This window comes from Onychomys torridus, chromosome 20 (genome assembly GCF_903995425.1).
Source record: "Onychomys torridus chromosome 20, mOncTor1.1, whole genome shotgun sequence".
NCBI classification, from domain to species: domain Eukaryota; kingdom Metazoa; phylum Chordata; class Mammalia; order Rodentia; family Cricetidae; genus Onychomys; species Onychomys torridus.
The window spans coordinates 48,319,172-48,339,219 of record NC_050462.1 but is presented as its reverse complement, the minus strand read 5'-3'; the positions used below and the strand labels follow the sequence as shown (position 1 = coordinate 48,339,219).

Sequence of the window (20,048 nt, the reverse complement as noted above, 5' to 3'; positions counted from 1 at the left end):
TTCAAGCTAAACAAGTGTCTCACCTATCCAGAGGGCCTAGTGGAGTACACAGTTATTGGTCCACAGTTTATGCATTTCGACTAGTTTGGCTGGCCGTCTCTGCAAGTTTTCCCATCATGATCTCAATGTCCCTTGATCATAGAATACCTCCTCTCTCTCATCGATTGGACTCCTGGAGTTCTGCCTGGCATCTGGCCATGGATCTCTGCATCTGCTTCCAGCAGTCACTGGATGAAGGCTCTATGATGACAGGGTATTCACTATTCTGATTCATAGCACAAATCTTAAAAGGTCTTATTAATAAAATCAAACCTGGAGCCAAGTATTGGGGTGAATGCTAGAAGATCAGAGAAGCAGAACAAGCCACAGCCACCTCACTTTGCCTATTTCTCAGCTGATCCTATTTCCTCAGACTGGAAGCCTCTGAGTCTTCATCCAGAATGAATTTCAGCTGAACTGTTACTCAAAAGCTTAAGAGCTTAACCAGGCTCTAGTTCCTGGTCCTCATGCCTTAAATACCTTTCTCCTTCCTGCCCTCACTTCCTGGGATTAAAGCCATGTGTCACTATGCATGGCTGTTTCCAGTGTGGCCTTGATCTCACAGAGATCCAGACAGATCTCTGCCTTTTAAATGCTAGGATTAAAGGTGTATATGCCAACATTTTCTGGCCTCTATGTCTGTCTAGTGGCTGTTCTGTTCTCTGACCCCAGATAAGTTTATTAGGGTGCACAATATTTTGGGGAACACAATATAACCACACTGATTACTTGAGTAGGCCAGTTCAGACATTCTCTTGACAATTGCTAGTAGTCTAAGGTGGGGTCATCATTATGGATTCTTGGGAACTTCCCTAGCACCCTGTTTCTACTTATTCCCATTATATCTTCATTTATAATGGTATCTCTTTGCATGCTCTCCAGCAATCAGCAGCATTTGTACTGGGTGGTTTTGTGTGTCAACTTGACACAAGCTAGAGTCATCAGAGGAAGGATCTCCTTGAGGTCCAGCTGTAAGACATTTTCTCATTTAGTGATCAATGAGGAAAAAGCATCCCATGGTGTGTGGTATCATCCTTGGGCTGCTGGTCCTGGGTTCTATAAGAAGGTGGGCTGAGCAGGCCAGGGTAAGCAAGACAGTAAGTAGCTCCCCTCCATGGCCTCTGCATCAGGTCCTGTTTCCAGGATTCTGCCCTGTTTGAGTTCCTTTCCTGACTTCCTACAGTGATGAACAGCAATGCTGAAGTGTAAGCCTAATAAATCCTTTCCTCCCCAACTTACTATGTGGACATAGTGTTTCATTGCAACACTAGAAACACTAATTAAGACACCCTTGCAAGAGCATGGGCTTTTCAGGGGTTCCAACAGTGTCCTGCCTGCAAGATATGCTAGAGGAATGGTTGCAAAAATCTTGTGGGGATACCCAATTGATATTTTATTTGACTGAAGCCCATTACATGAAGTGGAACCCACACTTGATACTGCTTGTGTTACCAATAACCTGACATTAGACACCCCAGAGTCTTAGGAGAAACAAAATACTACTGTTCTTTAAAAAAAGGCAAAAAGCACATAGAAATAAAATGACTCCTGATGATATTCTGCTATACTCAAAAATAAGTGACTTATTCAGCTATCATCAGAGAAGCTTCCTACTGCAGCAAATGGTAACAAATACACAGACCCACAGCCAAATGTTATGCAGAAAGTGAGAGATCTTGGAACACTCAGATGTAAATGGGATTTCTCCATCAAATATCCACACTCAGGGGTCAGGAAAACTTAAAGAAGATGATGTAGAAAGAGTGTAAGGGACACCAAGAGAAGAATGACCTCTCAGTCAACATGACTGATGCACATATGAACTCACAGAGACTGAGACAGCATGCATGTACAGGGCCTACAGGGATCTCCACCAGTTGGGATCCTAGAGCTGAAAAAAAAAAGATATGAAGCCAGAAGCAATCTCCAGTTGGTAATCACTTGGAAATGACTACTTAATTTTCTCCAAGGGAGTCCCAATGGGGAAACAAACTACTCATAAATAGTAGGTTACATTCCCAGTAGTACATAGCCAACAGATAAAGAACTGAAGGGCATCTTAGATGTTTCCTTGTCAGCGCTCTTAACCCCTGAGATATCTCTACAGCCACTCAATTTCCTTTTGGGGTTTCATTTATTTCTATTTTGTATATGATGTCATTGTTTTTCTCTGCTGAGTAGTACTCCATTGTGTATATGTACCATGTTTTCTTTATCCGTTCTTCAGTTGAAGGGCATCTAGGTTGTTTCCAGGTTCTGGCTATTACAAACAATGCTGATATGAACATAGCTGAGCAAATGCCCTTGTGGTATGATTGAGCATTCCTTGGGTATATGCCCAAGAGTGCTACAGCTGGGTCTTGGGGGAGATGGATTCCCAATTTTCTAAGGAAGTGCCATATTGAGTTCCAAAGTGGCTGTACAAGCTTGCATTCCCACCAGCAGTGGAGGAGAGTTCCCCTTGCTCCACATCCTCTCCATCATAAGCTGACTTCCTTGTTTTTGATCTTAGTCATTCTGACAGGTGTAAGGTGGTATCTCAGAGTCATTTTGATTTGCATTTCCTGGATAATTAGGGATGTTGAGCAATTCCTTAAATGTCTTTCAGCCATTTGAACTTCCTCTGTTGAGAATTCTCTGTTTAGTTCTATAGCCCATTTCTTAATTGGACTGTTGGGCATTTTGATGTCTAATTTCTGGAGTTCTTTATATATTCTGGATATCAGCCCTCTGTCAGATGTGGGGTATATGAGTGCTCTATCTGCATGTACACATGCATACCAGAAGAGGGCATCAGATCCTATTATAGATGGTTGTGAACCACCAAGTAGTTGCTGGGAATTGAACTCAGGACCTCTGGAAGAGCAGTCAGTGCTCTTAACAACTGAGCCATCTCTCCAGCCTCCCAGAAATCCACAAAGATACCTCCACAATAGAGAAAGCCAGAACTGTCCTACTCTGGTGATCGGATGGACGAACACCCTAACTGTCATGATAGAACTCTCATTCAATGACTGATGCAGGAGGTCCAGTAGTAGAATCAGCGAGAGAGAGGAGGGATTGTATGAGCAAGAGATGTTGAGACCATGATTGGAAAAAGCACAGGAACAAATAGCCAAACTAGTGAAAACACATGAACTATGAACCAATAGCTGAGGAGCCCCCAACTGGATCAGGCCCTCTGGATAAGTGAGACAGATGTTTAGCTTGAACTGTTTGGAAGGCCCCTAGGCAGTGGGACTGGGAACTGTCCTTAGTGCATGAGCTGGCCTTTTGGAGCCTGGGGCATATGCTAGGACACTTTGCTCAGCCTGGGTGAAGGGAGGAGGGGACTGGACCCAACTTGACTGAATCTCCCAGGCTGAACTGGATCCCCAGGGGACTCCTTGCCCTGGAGAAGGTGGGGTTGAGGGGTAGACTAGGGGAGGGGGCAGGAGGAGGGAGGATAGGGGAATCCGTGGCTGATATGTAAAATTAAATTAATTGTAAAATTTAAAAAAAAAGAAATTTCCTTGTCTCACAATGGCCTGTTAGGGCATTTTCTTTCAATTTAAATTTATTTTTTATTTTTGTTTGTTTTTCTTTTCTCTTTTCATCTGATAGGTCCTTTGTGTATATATTTTGGCTTCTGAATTAGTGTTTAAATAAGGTTCTTGAATGTGGTAATTAGTGGGTCTGCATATTATGTTTCTTGTGTTTTGTTTTTCTTAGTGTCTTTTTCTTCTGTTGGATTTATCTGCTTCTTATATGTTAAATTTTATCTTATTTATAATTTCATTTTATTAACTGTTGGAATGCTGTTTGTTTTCTAATGAGATTCATAATAGAGTAGGGTCGCTATGGATGGAAGGGGAGTTTGGGAAGAACTTGGAGGAGTAAAGGCAGGGAAACCATAATCAGAACATAGTAGGTCAGAAAAAAAATCTATTTCCAATAAAAGAAAACAGAACCACACTCAAGAAATGAATAAATAAATACTTGAAAAAGAAGGGAAATGTGATGGAGGATTTGGGAAGTTATGGAGGATTGAGGGATGGATATGATCAAGATACATTGTATACATATATGAAATTTATAAAGAATGAATTAAAATAAAAATGAAAAATAGAGTACTTATTCCCTCTTGGTCACTTATGTGTATTTAAATATTTTTTTCACTCTAAAAATTTAGACATTTTAATATAAAATTTCCTAGTATAGTCTTATGAACCTTTGGTTATATGGACTCTGAAATTAGTTTTTATCTTTGACTTCTGACTTTTATCTGAAATTTCTCCTCTTTTAGATAAATTGCATATGCTCTTATACATTATAATTTTTGTCAAGCAAGCAACTTTAAATGTTTGAACAAATATTTCATGTACTCTAAATGATAAAGGGACAAATAACCATTATTTGCAATACAAAAGCAATTTTCTTTTTTAAAAGCTTGGTTGCAGTCATACTTCTTTCCTGTAATTGACCTTTTTGAGATATCACCACCTTTGGAAAGATATTTTATAAGTATTATAGGGAAAGGCTGAAAAGAAGATCTGTAATCATCAGGGATGGCATCATGTCCACGTTGAGCACAGCAGGCTAAAGAGCATGAATAGCCAAGCCAATGGAAACAAAACTGAAATTCTGTAAGTGGGGTCCAGGACAAATGGAATTCTACACAATGACACATTTCAAAATTGGAGGAATAAAAATGGATTTTAAACTAAATCTATTAAGAGAAACAGTAAGCAATTTTAAAAAGAGATAAATTGTACTTATATTACTTATTTTATAATTGACTGTAGGTTGAGAAACTAAAGTGTGTGTGGGAACTTAACAGTATAAAAAGAAAAAGTGGGGATGGAGAGATGATGGCTCTGTAATTATGAACACTGGCTACTCTTCCAGATGTCTTGAGTTCAATTTCCTGAACCATCATGGTGGCTCACAAACATCTGTAACTACAGTTCCGTGGAATCTGATGCCCTCTTCTCTGGAGTATAGACACACTTGCATATGAAACACTACATCTTTTTTTGAAAAAGAAAAAACAAGTAAATTCCATCAATAGTCAAATATGAGGAAAATACTTCTAACTACTCACATTCAAGCAGGAAAACCAACACAGTTTTGACTACATAAAAATGAATAGTTTTTTATATCACACATGCAGTATCATTATGATCAACATCATGAGTCACTGTGGGACAGGGGAACCCATGGCTGATGTTTAAAATTAAAACACAAATATAATAAATAAAAAGTGGGAAATATATAATAAATTACAGATAGAAAGTTAATACTGTTGGCATATACGAAAGTGTAAAGATATGTGAGTGAAAGACTGATAAGAAACATAGACAAGAAGTAATTATAAACATGCAGACCCACAATAAGCCTTTTTCTATTTAAATATGTTCAACCCACACATAACTGGGGAAATCCAATGGAAATTCTACAGAACTACTCCCTCACCTAACACTTAGGGAATATTGTTGGAGATAGGGGCAGAATGATTTTAAGAGCCAGAGGATCAGGGAGTTTCCTGTAAGACTGTCTACCAGTTATGTCAAAAGCTACACCCATGTCTACCAACATGACTGACTAAACATGAGTTTAGCAAGGACAACAAAATAGATTTTGGAATGGGGAATGCTCAAGAAGCCTCAACCCTAGAAAAAGAACTATGAGCAACTAAGGAATTCTAAAGATGGGAGGAATAGTCTTCCCCAGGGAATTACACACAATTATTTATACACTACCAAGTGGTCAGCCTTGAAAACATGCATATAAGTAACATTATACAGACTGAGCAGGTTGTACTTATAAACATAATGTATATGCCTATAGTAATATGCATGTAACAATAGTCAATGAAAAAAAGAGGCCATGAATTTTAAAAGATTAAGAACAGTTACATGAAATGATTTACACAGAGAAATAAGGGGGGGCAATTAAGTAATTATATTATAATTTCAAAAATTAAAGAAATTTTAAAAGCTAAAATGATTCTCAATGATCATTGCAATGCATACTTTTTTTAAATAATAAAAGCTCACTCTGCTTATTGTGATGTTGAGAAATATGAATAATACATTGTTCTTGGGAACTGAACAAATCCAAGTAGAAAAGAAATTTGAGGTAATGAACAAATAAATGTAGTGTTTATTTTGAATGAGCAATCCCAGCTTAAGGAAACTTCAACATTATGAAAATTACATTTATAAAAACAAGTTCCAATAATTTTATTCATTGCCATAATGTTAAATTAAGAAAAAGCCATTGTAGTTATCATATAGAAGTGATTAAATGAACTTTAATACATGCTCACAAAGAAGGACTACATGGTACAGCTGTAACCAAATTTAAAATTACTCCTTAAACTGTTGTGTGTTTGACAGGATACAGTATTATGCAAATAAACCAAGAGGAACCCATATGTTGGTAGGGTAACACATTTCTCTTAAGGTCAATGTGACTAAAACAGACTTATCTTTTCCATCTTATATTTTCATCTTTCATATCATATTAAAATAAACTCAGAATTGTGTAACAGTGATTTCAAAACATGGGTTTATGATAAGCATTCAAATGTTGTAATCTATTAGCAACATTCTGGAAGCAATATTAAGTGTAGTAAAAGAAGTGTGGGGAGTATATACACATGCACACACATACATAGGTCTGTTTTTATAAAAAGTACTTCTGTATCAAACAATTTGAAATCCCTCAGGAAATGATGTTCATGGATCTCAGGTGCCCTCAGGACTCTTCATTCTTGTGAGATTTTTCCTGTAGGACACTAGGAAGTAAATCCACCATGGTCTCTTAAGACAGTAAATTTTTATATAGTACTGTATGTCACATTAAGTAAGGTTTATAACATCTCACAGGTGAACTGCATTGGACTGTAGAACAGAGGGTGATGTGGTTTATTTTATATCAAAATTGGATAAATTGATTAGGAATAGTAAATATGAAAAAGCATTTGCTAAATCATGTATTCTGAGGTAGAATGAGGTGCCAGGGGAGGAGAGGGATCATCAATGCTCTCTGAACACAAGGGTGATGGGTCGGGTCATGTGCAAAAAGCTTGCTCAAATCTGCACATGCACCTTACTGACAAATCTGCAGAACAGTCAAAGGTTAGTGCTTTTACCATTCACATTTGACTTGAAGATAGTGGTGAAATATTAGTAATCAATACAATTATTATCTAAAATGAAAGTTTTTATTTTTAAAATATTCTGTAACATTTCATCTAATCAACATAATTGCATTTCTTAGCTTGTGTTATTTTATTCTGTACGTTATTTTTTTTACCATAAGAATACGTGGTAATGTGATTGTTGAGGTAGGACAAATCTGCAGCTTGGTGGGATGGAATTCCATCACATGATTGTGCATTTGATTCAGTGTTGTCATTGATATGACATGTGTAAAAAGGAACATTTTTTTCTTCATCCAACAATTTTATGACTTAAAAGACATGACAGGTGAGGGGAAATCCATGTATTATTTCCAAAGAAAATATGTTTGAACTATTATTGTTCTTTGATTTACTCAGGTCTATTTGTCTACTGTCAATGGGAAAGTATCTCATTTTCAAATTTGATTTAGTTCTTTGTATTGTTATGTGTTCAGCATACAAAAATTAATTTATGCATTTAAGGTTGAAAGATTGGAAAGAGTTTTGTTAATATCTTCAAGATAGAAGATAAGATCTTAGGGTGTCCATTTTAAATTGATTTGACTTTATTGTAATAGCAAAAGCAATCAAGAAAGAGGTTTTCCTTGAATGTTTTACTAAACCTCTGGTTTGTTTTTTGCATAAATTTATTAAACATTTAGGAACTATGCTTGAAAGTAACTACACTGCAGTAACATTTTATATAAAGACAGATGGGAAAGAGTTCCTAAAGCAAGGATCAGCCTTGAAAACTAGATCTTATTAGAAGAAACAATTGTAACTTAGCTTTTAATAAGATATTAAAAGTTCATTCAAAAACTTTATGTAACTGAATTTTCAAAGCTATGACTTCTGAAAGTAGTCACTCTTACTTTGATCTTTTGGTATAAACACAAACTTGAACATTTCTTTATTTAAAGTCCTTTGTCCCATCTATAGAATAATTAAAATACTGATTTTTATATACTTAATAATTAGTTTTTAATAATTGATAGTTGAGCTGATATGTCAATGTTATTATTTTGATAAGGACATCCATATATCCAGAATTCATCTCATTAGCAGTACCTCCAACAACTGTGAAATGAATTTTCTCATGTAATCTCTTATTTTATTGAGAGTCTCATTTTCTAACTTAAAAATATATTCATGCTCTTATAATTTAAGAAATGAACAAAGAGGTAGGTATTAGTAATAGAAACATTTTTCTTTTTCTTTACATTTCCTTAACCATAACACAAAGGCAGTTTTATATTTCTCTGCTTCCACTGTATTTATGTTGGCTCTGTGTTAAATCCTATATGTTTTTTTAAGTTTTATTAATAAGCAGATCAACTATTTCTACTGCCTGAATCATCATTAAAATAATTACTAATAAAATGTACTGTGAAGTAAGTGGCACCTCAGGGACATGCCATCAAAGAAAATCATTAGAAATATTCAAAAGTTACAATATACTTTTAGGATATAATATTAAAATCATTCCCTGTGTGTTTCTATTAACTATCTGAAACACTATATCAAAACCTACAAAAGAAATTATAAGTTGGGACAAGAGCACTATAGTCCAATAATTGCTTAGAATTGCTCAGCATGAGCAAGACCCTGGATTCAGAAGCCTGAGACAAAAAGCACCTAACAAATACATTGAGCATTCTGATTATTGACTTACGCTAGGTATATATATATATATGTGTGTGTCTTTTACTTGCCAAATTTAGATTGCTACTACTGAGTGATTTGGCTCTATTTCATAGTATTTAAAAGTTCAAATGGGTTTTCTACTTATTCAAACAAATTAAAGAACTAGAACTATACATGTGGGATAAAAATCTTTTTAAAATGCTTAAAAATGCTATATCCATCCAAAGATATTGATGAGTCATGTGTTGTCCAAACATATGCAACTGTAAGACAGGAGGTGTTTGCAATACTTATCTGAAACATCACTTTTCTAACTCAAACACACATTATTTTTTCACATAGACCTCTTTTTCCCATTCAGACTTGATGTAACCCAGAAGACTGTAATAGGAAGCCATTCAGGAGAGACAGTGCTTCTTGTGGGTTTAGCTGATGACACAGCCTTGAGACTTGTGCTAGCCAATGCTTCAGCCTAATCACCATCATACTTAGCATAGAAGGTGCTTGCTTGTTTTACATTAATATGTGAAATATCTCTTCTATAATCATGCCTTCTTAGAAATTTCCTATTCTAGTACAGGTCTTTCTAAAATGGTAGTGACTGTGGCCAATGCAAATTAAATAATTTCTGTAGAATATTAAATCAATTAATTGTGAGTTGACAATTAATGTGAGATATTAACAAAATTAAATTTTGAATATGGATTTAGAATGAAAATTTGAACAGAGAGCAACAGGCGAATACAATTGAAGCATACAAGCATTTGAAATGACCCATAAATGGGCAAGTAGGCTGTACATGACCCCTCACAAAAATCTTAGAGCTCTGACAATCACTGGAATGTGTTAGAGCACATTTCAAAGAGTGACTTGAATGTTGATTTCTGAAAATATCTGTGCATTTATTAAATATATGGATACATCATAATATTTAATGGATGAAAAGAAAAAAGTATTTTTCTTGGTGTGATATTAGTTTTGTATTTTCTATAGATTTGCTAAGAAACAAGAAAAATGAAGAACCAAACTGTGGAGATAGTGTTCATTTTACTTGGACTGACGGATGATCCTCAGCTACAAATTCTGATATTCCTCTTTCTGTTTTTCAATTACATCTTGAGCCTGATGGGGAACTTAGTGATTATCCTCCTCACCCTGCTGAATCCCCACCTCAAGACTCCAATGTATTTCTTCCTCCGGAATTTCTCCTTCCTAGAAATTGCATTCACCACAGTGTGCATCCCCAGGTTCCTGATGAGCATTCTCTCAGGAGAGAAAATGATTTTGTACAATGCTTGTGCAGCTCAATTATTCTTCTTTTTCCTACTAGGGACCACAGAGTTCTACCTTCTGGCTGCCATGTCCTATGACCGCTATGTTGCCATCTGCAGACCACTGCATTACCCCATCATCATGAACAACAAAGTGTGTCACCTACTAGTGATCAGCTCCTGGGTGACTGGGTTCTTAGTCATCTTCCCCCCTTTGCTCTTGGGACTCAAGCTGGATTTTTGTGCTTCCAAAACTGTCGATCACTTTGTATGTGACACTTCTGTCCTTCAGCTGTCTTGCACAGACACAAGTTTAATAGAATTGATGGCTTTTATCTTGGCCGTGATGACATTGGTCATCACCTTGATCTTAGTGATCCTCTCCTACACATTCATCATCAAAACCATCCTCAAGTTCCCTTCAGCTCAACAACGGAAAAAGGCCTTTTCCACCTGCTCCTCACACATGGTTGTTGTCTCCATTACTTATGGAAGTTGTATCTTCATGTACATGAAAACATCAGCCAAGGAAAGGGTCACTTTAAATAAAGGTGTAGCTGTGCTCAACACTTCTGTGGCCCCTTTGCTAAACCCTTTCATTTACACTCTAAGGAACCAGCAGGTGAAGGAAGCTTTCAAGCATGTTTTTCTTAGATTTTGTTCTTTTAAAAGCCATGAGACAAGATTTAGACATAAATAATACCTTGTTGAAACATGAATTACTCGCAAATGTATTAGTTGTGACCTAAGCCATTTTACAAGTTAAGCTTTTTTTGCAGAGACTACACTGTAAAAGACACAGATATAATTATGGTTACAATGTAACATGTTTGGGATTGTCACAGCACATAGAAAATTTAGTAATTTGAGCCATGTGGTGGTGGCACATGCCTTTAATCCCAGCACTCCAGAGGCAGATCCCAGTTGATATCTGTGAGTTCGAGGCCAGCCTTGGCTATAGAGTTTGCTCCAGGAAAGACACAAAGCTACACACAGAAACCCTGTGTAGTGAAACCAAAAAAAAAAAGAGAGAAAAAAGAAAAAAATAAAGAACAAATTTATTAATTTGAAAGATAAAGGAGGAAACCACTTCCAGCAAACCCTGATAAATAAATAAGGAAAATGTAGATTCCTATCATGAATGGTATAAAATACATCAAAGAATTGGAAATCTGTTGTAAAAATTTCCCTGGAAAAGTATGTTGAGAGTGTGTTATTTTGTTAGCTTAATTTGATGATATTTTGCTTAAAATAATTAATCTCTGAGTTTTGTACTAATTATTTTTCTGGTTCATGATTTGTAGATATTGAGGGTGATGGTAAACCAAAAAAGTCATTTTATGTGTTCTTCACCTTGGTTTGAGGCTATTTCTGTCTATTAAACTAAAATCAGGAGATAAAATGTCATTATCAATTCAGATTATGTCAATTTTCACAAATTTTATTATGTATTTTAATACAGTAATATAAAATAATTTTAAACACTAGTACTGGTCTAGTATGTACCCATGAGCACCTAGAGGGCACCACAATGAATTGTTTCCCTCTGCTTATTCTAGTCACGCTGTGACACTACCCGTCACCATCTGGGGTCTTTGATGATTTTTCATTAGTCTCGCCTTTCTGGACTCTCATAGGAAAAGAACAGTACACTTGGCAGTGTATGTCTGCCCTTAGCTGTCTCCAATGTACATGCTTCAGTTTCCCATGCTTCTCCATGAATCTGTTCTGATCTTCTGTATCAGTGTAGCCACTGTGCTCTTGTGGTAGACAACTTTTCTTCCTTTGTCTCAACAGTTTTCCCTGAGCAACCAACCCACAAGAATGAATGATTTACTTCAACTGGAGTAAGAGTATGAACAACCCTCAGGCTGAGAATGACTCTGTCTTTCCAGTATGCCTTTATGGAAAAATAACATCTGCCAGATAACAAACAATTCATACAAAAAACAAAACAAAAAAACCCCAAAACACAGTTCCATCATATCCTAGGAATCCCATTCTCAGGGCAGAGAAGCTTAGGAAATTTTCTGTAGAGAGTAAGATTGAAAATTCTGAATAGAGCATATTCCACATTCTGTTGCTCCTTTTTGGACCCAACTCAGCTGGAAATCAGGACTCAGTTTGTTTACATTTTTTGTAATGAGTTCCAATATGTGACCTCCAACCAGGTAGGCTGCCACCTGCAGACCTTTCTCTCTGTTTTCCCAGACCCAGTCCTCCATATCAGCCCCAGCTCTTCAGCAGAACATCAGAGGCAGCCTTCCCTGTCTTCCTGGTCCCATCCCCTGTGGATCTCACACATCTTCCATTTCTAGCCTTCCTCCTCCCACTTGTTGCTCTTCCCAGACCCCCAGCTCCAGCTGGCACCCCTGCTAACCAGAGTCAGCCATCCCAAAACAGCAAGTCAGCTGGCGGTGGACCCAGAGCCCTCCTGCTTCTCATGAGATCCAATCACCCTCCTCTCATTCCAGCTCTGTAGCAGGAGACCTGTAGTGCTCTCCCTTTCCTCTCTGACCCCCATCCTGAACAGATCACAAAGATCTTCACTAAACTTCCTTCCCCAACTTATCCCAATATCACTCTTCACAAAACTCTATTTCTTTTTTTATTTATTAAGAAATTTTATCATTCATTTTATGTACCATTCACAGATTCCCCTCTTCCCTCCTCCCACCCCTTCATCCCTCTCCCCATCCCTTCATCCCTCTCCCCACCCCTCATTCCCTCCTACAAGAAAGTTAAGGGCTCCCTAACTCTATTTCAAATGGATCAAAACCCTCAACTTTAAACCAGATACACTAAATCTGATAAAACTAAAAGTGGGGAATAGCCTTGAACTCATTGGCTTAGGAAAAGAAAGAATAAATAATAGATGGAATGTTAACATTGCTGGCATATATGGAAGTGTAAAAATATGTGATTGAAATACTAATAAGAAACATAGACAAGAAGTAATTAAAACATGTAGACACAAGAATAGCCTTTTCTATTTAAATATGTTCGACTCACACATAATTGGGGAAATGAAATGTAAAATAACAAATATTTAGAATGCAGTGGCAGTCATGGTTCTCCTCCTTGATCCATGACTTCCCTAGCCCTGAGAAGTTGACCAGTTTTCCAGTACTAGACACGGTTTCTTTCCAGTTGAGCATATCTGAAGTCCAATTTGAGCATTTTTGATTACTGACAAGTTATGTATACCTCTATCGCATCCTTAGGGTCATTTGTTTTGTTATATATTGCTGTAGTTCATAGGCATCATAGCTGGATAAAACTAAGTGTGGTCTTCACAGTTTATTAAGGAAATTTCTATTTTCAACAAATTTAGAACTGCACAGAAAACCACAACAAATCAAAAGACAGAATCCTAGAGCCCAGTCTCAATGGATCCATCTAAGGAACTTCTCCCTCACCTAAGGCTTAGGGGATATAGTTATAGATAGGGTCAGAAAGATTTTAAGAACCACAGGATCTTGTAAGACTGTCTCCTAGTTACATCAAAAGCTACACCCATGTCTCACTAACATGAGCTAAGCAAGGACAACAATAATACATATGCTGTTGTGGACTGGGGGATGTCCAAGAGGCCTCAACCCCATATAAAGAATTATGGGTAACTAAAGAATGCTGAAAGCAGGAGGAATAGTTTTCCCCAGGAAAGCACACACAATTATTTATACACTACTAAATGGTCAGCCTTGAAAACATACATATATGTAACATTATACAGACCGAGCAGGGTGTATTTAGAAACATGTATGTATATGCCTATGATAATATGTATGTAACAACATTTAATGAAAAGAGAGGCCATGAATTTGAAAGGATCAAGAATACATATATGGGAGGAATTATACAGAGGGAAGGGAAGGGGGCAATTATGTAATTATATTATAATCTCAAAAATTAAAGACACTTTTAAACATGAAGAAATTCTCAATTATCACTGCAATTGATACATTTTTAAAAATGATACAAGCCCACTCTGTTTGTTGTGATGTTAAGAATATGAATAATGCATTGTTCTTGGAAATGAACAAATCCATGTAGAAAACAAATTAGAGACTGTAAACAAATAAATGTAGTGTTTATTTTGAATGAGCAATCCCAGCTTAAAGAACTTATTCCTAAGGTCTAAAGTTATAACATTCAACATTATGAAATGTATGTTTATAAAAACAATTTCCCACCAGGCAGTGGTGGTGCATGCCTTTAATCCCAGCATTCGGGAGGCAAAGCTAGGTGGATCTCTATGAGTTTGAGACCAGTCTGGACTACAGAGTGAGATCCAGGACAGGTACCAAAACTACACAGAGAAAGCTTGTCTCAAAAAAAAAAAAAAACAAAAAAAAAACAAAAAGTAAAAAATGAAACACTTTCCAAAAATTTTATTCATTGCCATAATGTTGAATTAAGGAAAAGCCCTAAGCTGTCTTATAGAAGTGATTAAATGAACTATAATACATATCCACAAAGAAGGAATAAATGGTACATCTGTAAATAAATTGAAATATCTCCTTAAACTGTTGTAGTTTGTTTCACAGGATATAGTATTATGCAAATAAACCACGGGACACCATATGTTTGTAGGGCAACATGTTTCCTTTAAGATCAATGTGACTAAAACAGGTGTTATCTTTTTCATCTTATATTTTCATCTTTCATATCATATTGAAATAAACACAGAATTATGTAACAGTGATTTCAAAACATGGGTTTATGATAAGCATGCGGGTATTGTAACGATCTAACGATCCATAACAATATTCTGGATGCAATATTAAGAGTAGTAAAAGAATTGTGGAGAGTTTATACACATGAACACATATACACAGACATATAAAGGTCTGGTTTTTTTATTTTATTTTAAGCACTTCTGTATCATACTGGCAGCCCCTTAGGAAATGATGCTCTTGGATCTCAGTTACCCTGAGGACTCTTCATTCTTGTGAGATTTTCCTGTAGGACACTAGGAAGTAAATCCACCATGGTCTCTTAAGACAGTAAATTTTTATATAGTACTGTATGTCACATTAAGTAAGGTTTATAACATCTCACAGGTGAACTGCATTGAACTGTAGGACAGAGGGTGATGGGGTTTATTTTCATATCAAAATTGGATAAATTGATTAAAAATAATAAATATAAAAGAGCATTTGCTTGGTTGTGTATTTTGAGGTAGAATGAGGTGCTCAAATCTGCATATGCACCTTACTGACAAAGCTGCAGAACAATCAAAGGGTTAGTGCTTTTACCATTCACATTTGACTTGTAGATAGTGGGGAAATATTAGTAATCAATACAATCATTATCTAAAATGAAGGTGTTATTTTAAGTATTCTGTAACATTTCATCTAATGAATATAATTACATTTCTGAGCTTGTGTTATTTTATTTCATATGTTATTTTTTTCCACCATAGGAATACATGGTAATGTGATTCTTGAGATAGGCCAAGCCATAGCTTGGTAGGATGGAATTCCATTACATGATTGTGCATTTGATTCAGCATTGTTATTGAGATGACCTGTGTAAACAGGAACATGTTATTCCCCATCCAACAGTTTTATAACTTAAAAGATGACACTTGATGGGAAACCCGTGTATAATTTTCAAAGAAAACATGTTTGAACTATTATTGTTCTTTGATTTACTCAGGTCCATCTGTCTAGAATATTGTCTAAAGACCCCTGCCATTCATTGTCCATGGGAAAGCATCTCATTTTCAATTTGACTTAGTTCTTTGTATTTTTATGTGGTCAGCATTTAAAAATTAATCTATGCATTAAAGGTTGAAATATTGTGAATATTTTTGTTAATATCTTCAAGGTAGAAGAGATGATCTTAGGGTGTCCATTTTAAATTGTTTTGACTACTTTATTATAATTGCAAAAGCAACCAAGCAAGAAGAAATCCTTGAATGTTTTACTAAATTTCTGGAGGGGAGGTTGGACAAATTAAACGAATATTTAACAGTTATGATTGAAAATAACTACACTGCAGTAATGTTTTACCTAAAGATGGATGGGAAAGAATTCCTAAAGCAAGGATCAGCCCTGAAAACTAAATCTTATTAGAAGAAACTGTTGTAACTTTGGTTTTTGTAAGAATATTTAAAAGTTCTTTCAACAACTTTTATGGAACTGAATTTTCAAAAGTATGGCTTCTGAAAATAGCCACTCTTACTTTGATAATCTGGTATAAACAGAAACTTGAATATATTTACATACTTTAAGTCATTTGTCCAATGTTTAGAATAATTAAAATACTGATTTTTTGACATAATTATTAGTGGAATCAAGAATTTTATTTACTAATTGATAGTTGACTTGATATTTCAATATTGTTATTTTGATAAGAACATCATGTATCCAAAATTCATCCCATTAGCAGTCCCACCAACAAACGTAAGCATGAAATTTCGGATGTAATCTTTTCTTTTTCTCAAGATTCTCCTTTCTGACTTAGAAATATATTCATGTTCTTAGTATTTAAGAAATGAGCAAAGAGGTAGGCATTGGTAATATAAACATTTAACATGTATTATGTAATGTTTCCCCATTTTATTATTATCTACACATTTATATATATAGTTTTGATCTCTTAATTCTTCCTATTATCATTTCATATATCATTTATTGCTTGGCTTCCATGCATTTTTCTTTTTCTTCACATTTCCTTGACTATAATACAAAGGCAGTTTTATAATTCTCTGCTTCCACTCTATTTATTATGGCTCTTTGTTAAATCCTATATGTTTTTAAGTTTTATTAATAAGCAGATAAACTGTCTCTACTGCCTGAATCATCATTAAAATAATTACTAATGAAATGTACTGGGAAGAAAGTGTCACATCAGGGACATGCCATCAAAGAAAAGGTTTAGAAATATTTACAAGGATACAATATTTCTAGGATAAAATCTTAAAATTGTTCCCTGTGTATTTGTTTAACTATTTGAAACACTGTATCATAAACTGCAAAAGAAATTATGAGTAGGGACAAGGGTACTGCAGCCCAATAATTGCTTCTAATTGCTCAGCATGTGCAAGGCCCTGGGTTCAGAACCATGAGACAGAAAGCAATTAACTAGTAATTGAACATTCGATTATTGACTTAGTCTAGGTGTGCTTTTGATGTGTTTTTAATGTCAAATTTAGATTGTGGCTACTGAGTGATTATGTTCTATTTCATAATATTTAAAAGTCCAAGTTTTGTGGGGTTTCTTTTTTTCTTCTTCTTCTTCTTTTTATTTATTATATTTGTGTTTTAATTTTACACATCAGCCATGGGTTCCCCTGTCCTCCCCACTCCCATCCCCAGTCCCCATTCCCTCCTTCCCCCCAGCCCCTCACCTCCATTTCCATCTCCTCCAGGGACAAGACTCCCCTGGGGATTCAATTCAACCTGGTTGATTCAGTACAGGCAGGTTCAGTCCCCAGGATCCAAACAGCCAGCTCATGCACTAAGGACAGGTCTGGGTCCCACAGACTGGGTGCCTCCCAAACAGTTCAGCTATTCAGCTGTCTCACTTATCCAGAGGGCCTGATCCAGTTGGGGGCTCCACAGCTTTTGGTTCACAATTCATGTGTTTCCATTATTTCTAATTAGTCAAATAAATTTAAAAACTTGAACTATACTTCTGGGATAAAAATCTTTTTAGAATGCTTAAAAACAAAGCTATATCCATCCAAAGATATGAGTCATGTGTTGTTCGAACACATGCAACTGTATGACAGGAGGTGGTTGCAATACTTACCTAAAACATCGCTTTTCTAACTCTAACACACACTAATTATCACACTTATTTTTCAGATAGACTTCTTTTTCCCATTCAAACTTGATGTAAACCAGAAGACTGTAATGGGAAGCCGTTCAGGCAAGACAATACTTCCTGTGGGTTTAGCTGATGACACAGTGCTTCACCCTAATCACCATCACACTTAGCATAGAAGGTGCTTGTTCTACATTAATATATCAAATATATCTTCTATAATCATGCCTTCTTAGAAATTTCCTATTCTAGTACATGTATTTCTAAAATGGTAGTGACTGTGGCAAATGCAATTAAAATAAATTGTGTAGAATATTAAATAAATTAATAGTGAGTGGGCAATTAATGTGAGTTATTAACAAAATTAAATTTTGAATATGGATTTAGAATGAAAATTAAAACAGAAAGCCATTGATGATTACAAATGTAGCCTAAAAGGATTAGAAATGACCCATAAATGGGCAAGTGGGTTGCACGTGATTCCTCACAAAAATCTCAGACGTCTGACAATCATGGGAATGTGGTAGAGGACATGTTCAAAGACTGACTTGAATATTCATTTCTGAAAAAATATCTGTGGATTTATTAAACATACCTATACAGAATTTTTAATGGATGAAAAACAAGAAGTATTTTTCCTGGTGTGATAATAGTTTTGTATTTTCTATAGATTTGCTAAGAAACAAGAAAAATGAAGAACCAAACTGTGGAGATAGTGTTCATTTTGCTTGGACTGACCAATGACCCTCAGCTACAAATTCTGATATTCCTGTTTCTGTTTTTCAATTACATCTTGAGCCTGATGGGGAACTTAGTGATTATCCTCCTCACCCTGCTGGATCCCCACCTCAAGACTCCAATGTATTTCTTCCTCCGGAATTTCTCCTTCCTAGAAATTGCATTCACCACAGTGTGCATCCCCAGGTTCCTGATGAGCATTCTTTCAGGAGAGAAAATGATTTTGTACAATGCTTGTGTAGCTCAATTATTCTTCTTTTTTCTACTAGGGGCCACAGAGTTCTACCTTCTGGCTGCCATGTCCTATGACCGCTATGTTGCCATCTGCAGACCACTGCACTACCCCATCATCATGAACAGCAAAGCATGTCACCTGCTGGTCATCAGCTCCTGGGTGACTGGGTTCTTAGTCATCTTCCCCCCTTTGCTCTTGGGACTCAAACTGGATTTCTGTGCTTCCAAAACTGTCGATCACTTCTTTTGTGACACTTCTGTCCTTCAGCTGTCTTGCACAGACACAAGTTTAATAGAATTGATGGCTTTTGCCTTGGCTCTGATGACACTGGTCATCACCTTGATCTTAGTGATCCTCTCCTACACACTCATCATCAAAACCATCCTCAAGTTCCCTTCAGCTCAACAACGGAGAAAGGCCTTTTCCACCTGCTCCTCACACATGGTTGTTGTCTCCATTACTTATGGGAGTTGTATCTTCATGTATCTTAAAACATCAGCCAAGGAAAGGGTCACTTTAAATAAAGGTGTAGCTGTGCTCAACACTTCTGTGGCCCCTTTGCTAAACCCTTTCATTTACACTCTAAGGAACCAGCAGGTGAAGGAAGCTTTCAAGCATGTTTTTCTTAGATTTTGTTCTTTTAAAAGCCATGAGACAAGATTTAGACATAAATAATACCTTGTTGAAACATAAACTACTCACAAATGTACTAGTTGTGACCTAAGCCAATTCACTGTTGAGTGTTTTAGTCACTTGCTTCCTAATCCTGTTTGGGTGCTTCTGTGTTTTTCTTTTAGCACAGCTTCCTAACTGAGAGGGATGAAAGTGTTTCTCAAAATCAGAATATTAAATTATATGTTTATAGGGGAATTCTCATGAACTTTCATGTACTGAATTTTTATTCATCTGAAACTTGCTAGATTTTACAAGTTAAGCTCTTTTCCATGAATTGCATTGTAAGAGACATACATAGAACAATGGTTATAATGTAAAATAATGGAGATTGTCACAGGAGATAGAAAATTTAGTAATTTGAAAGATAAATAAAGGACAAACATCACTTCTAGCAAACCATGAAAAATGAATAAAAAAAGAAAGAGTCCTACAATGAATTGCATAAAATATGTCAAAGAATTGGAAATATGTTGTAGAAATTTCCTTGAAAAGTATGCTG

The 20,048-nt window shown here is 36.0% G+C and overlaps 2 protein-coding genes across 2 annotated transcripts; both read left to right on the top strand.

Moving 5' to 3' along the window:
• The first annotated feature begins 9,865 nt into the window (after positions 1–9,865).
• On the top strand, positions 9,866–10,822 carry LOC118571125 (olfactory receptor 6C6-like). The gene has a single exon (XM_036170039.1). The coding sequence runs from the start codon at positions 9,866–9,868 to the stop codon at positions 10,820–10,822; it is 957 nt and encodes a 318-aa protein (XP_036025932.1).
• Positions 10,823–18,592: 7,770 nt separating this feature from the next.
• Positions 18,593–19,549, top strand: LOC118571129 (olfactory receptor 6C6-like). Its single transcript, XM_036170044.1, has one exon. It carries the CDS (start codon positions 18,593–18,595, stop codon positions 19,547–19,549), a length of 957 nt encoding a protein of 318 aa, XP_036025937.1.
• The last annotated feature ends 499 nt before the right edge of the window (positions 19,550–20,048 follow it).

Excerpts from the sequence above, each read along its gene's own strand:
- LOC118571125 (XM_036170039.1), top strand. The coding sequence starts at position 9,866 with ATGAAGAACCAAACTGTGGAGATAGTGTTCATTTTACTTGGACTGACG.
- LOC118571129 (XM_036170044.1), top strand. The coding sequence starts at position 18,593 with ATGAAGAACCAAACTGTGGAGATAGTGTTCATTTTGCTTGGACTGACC.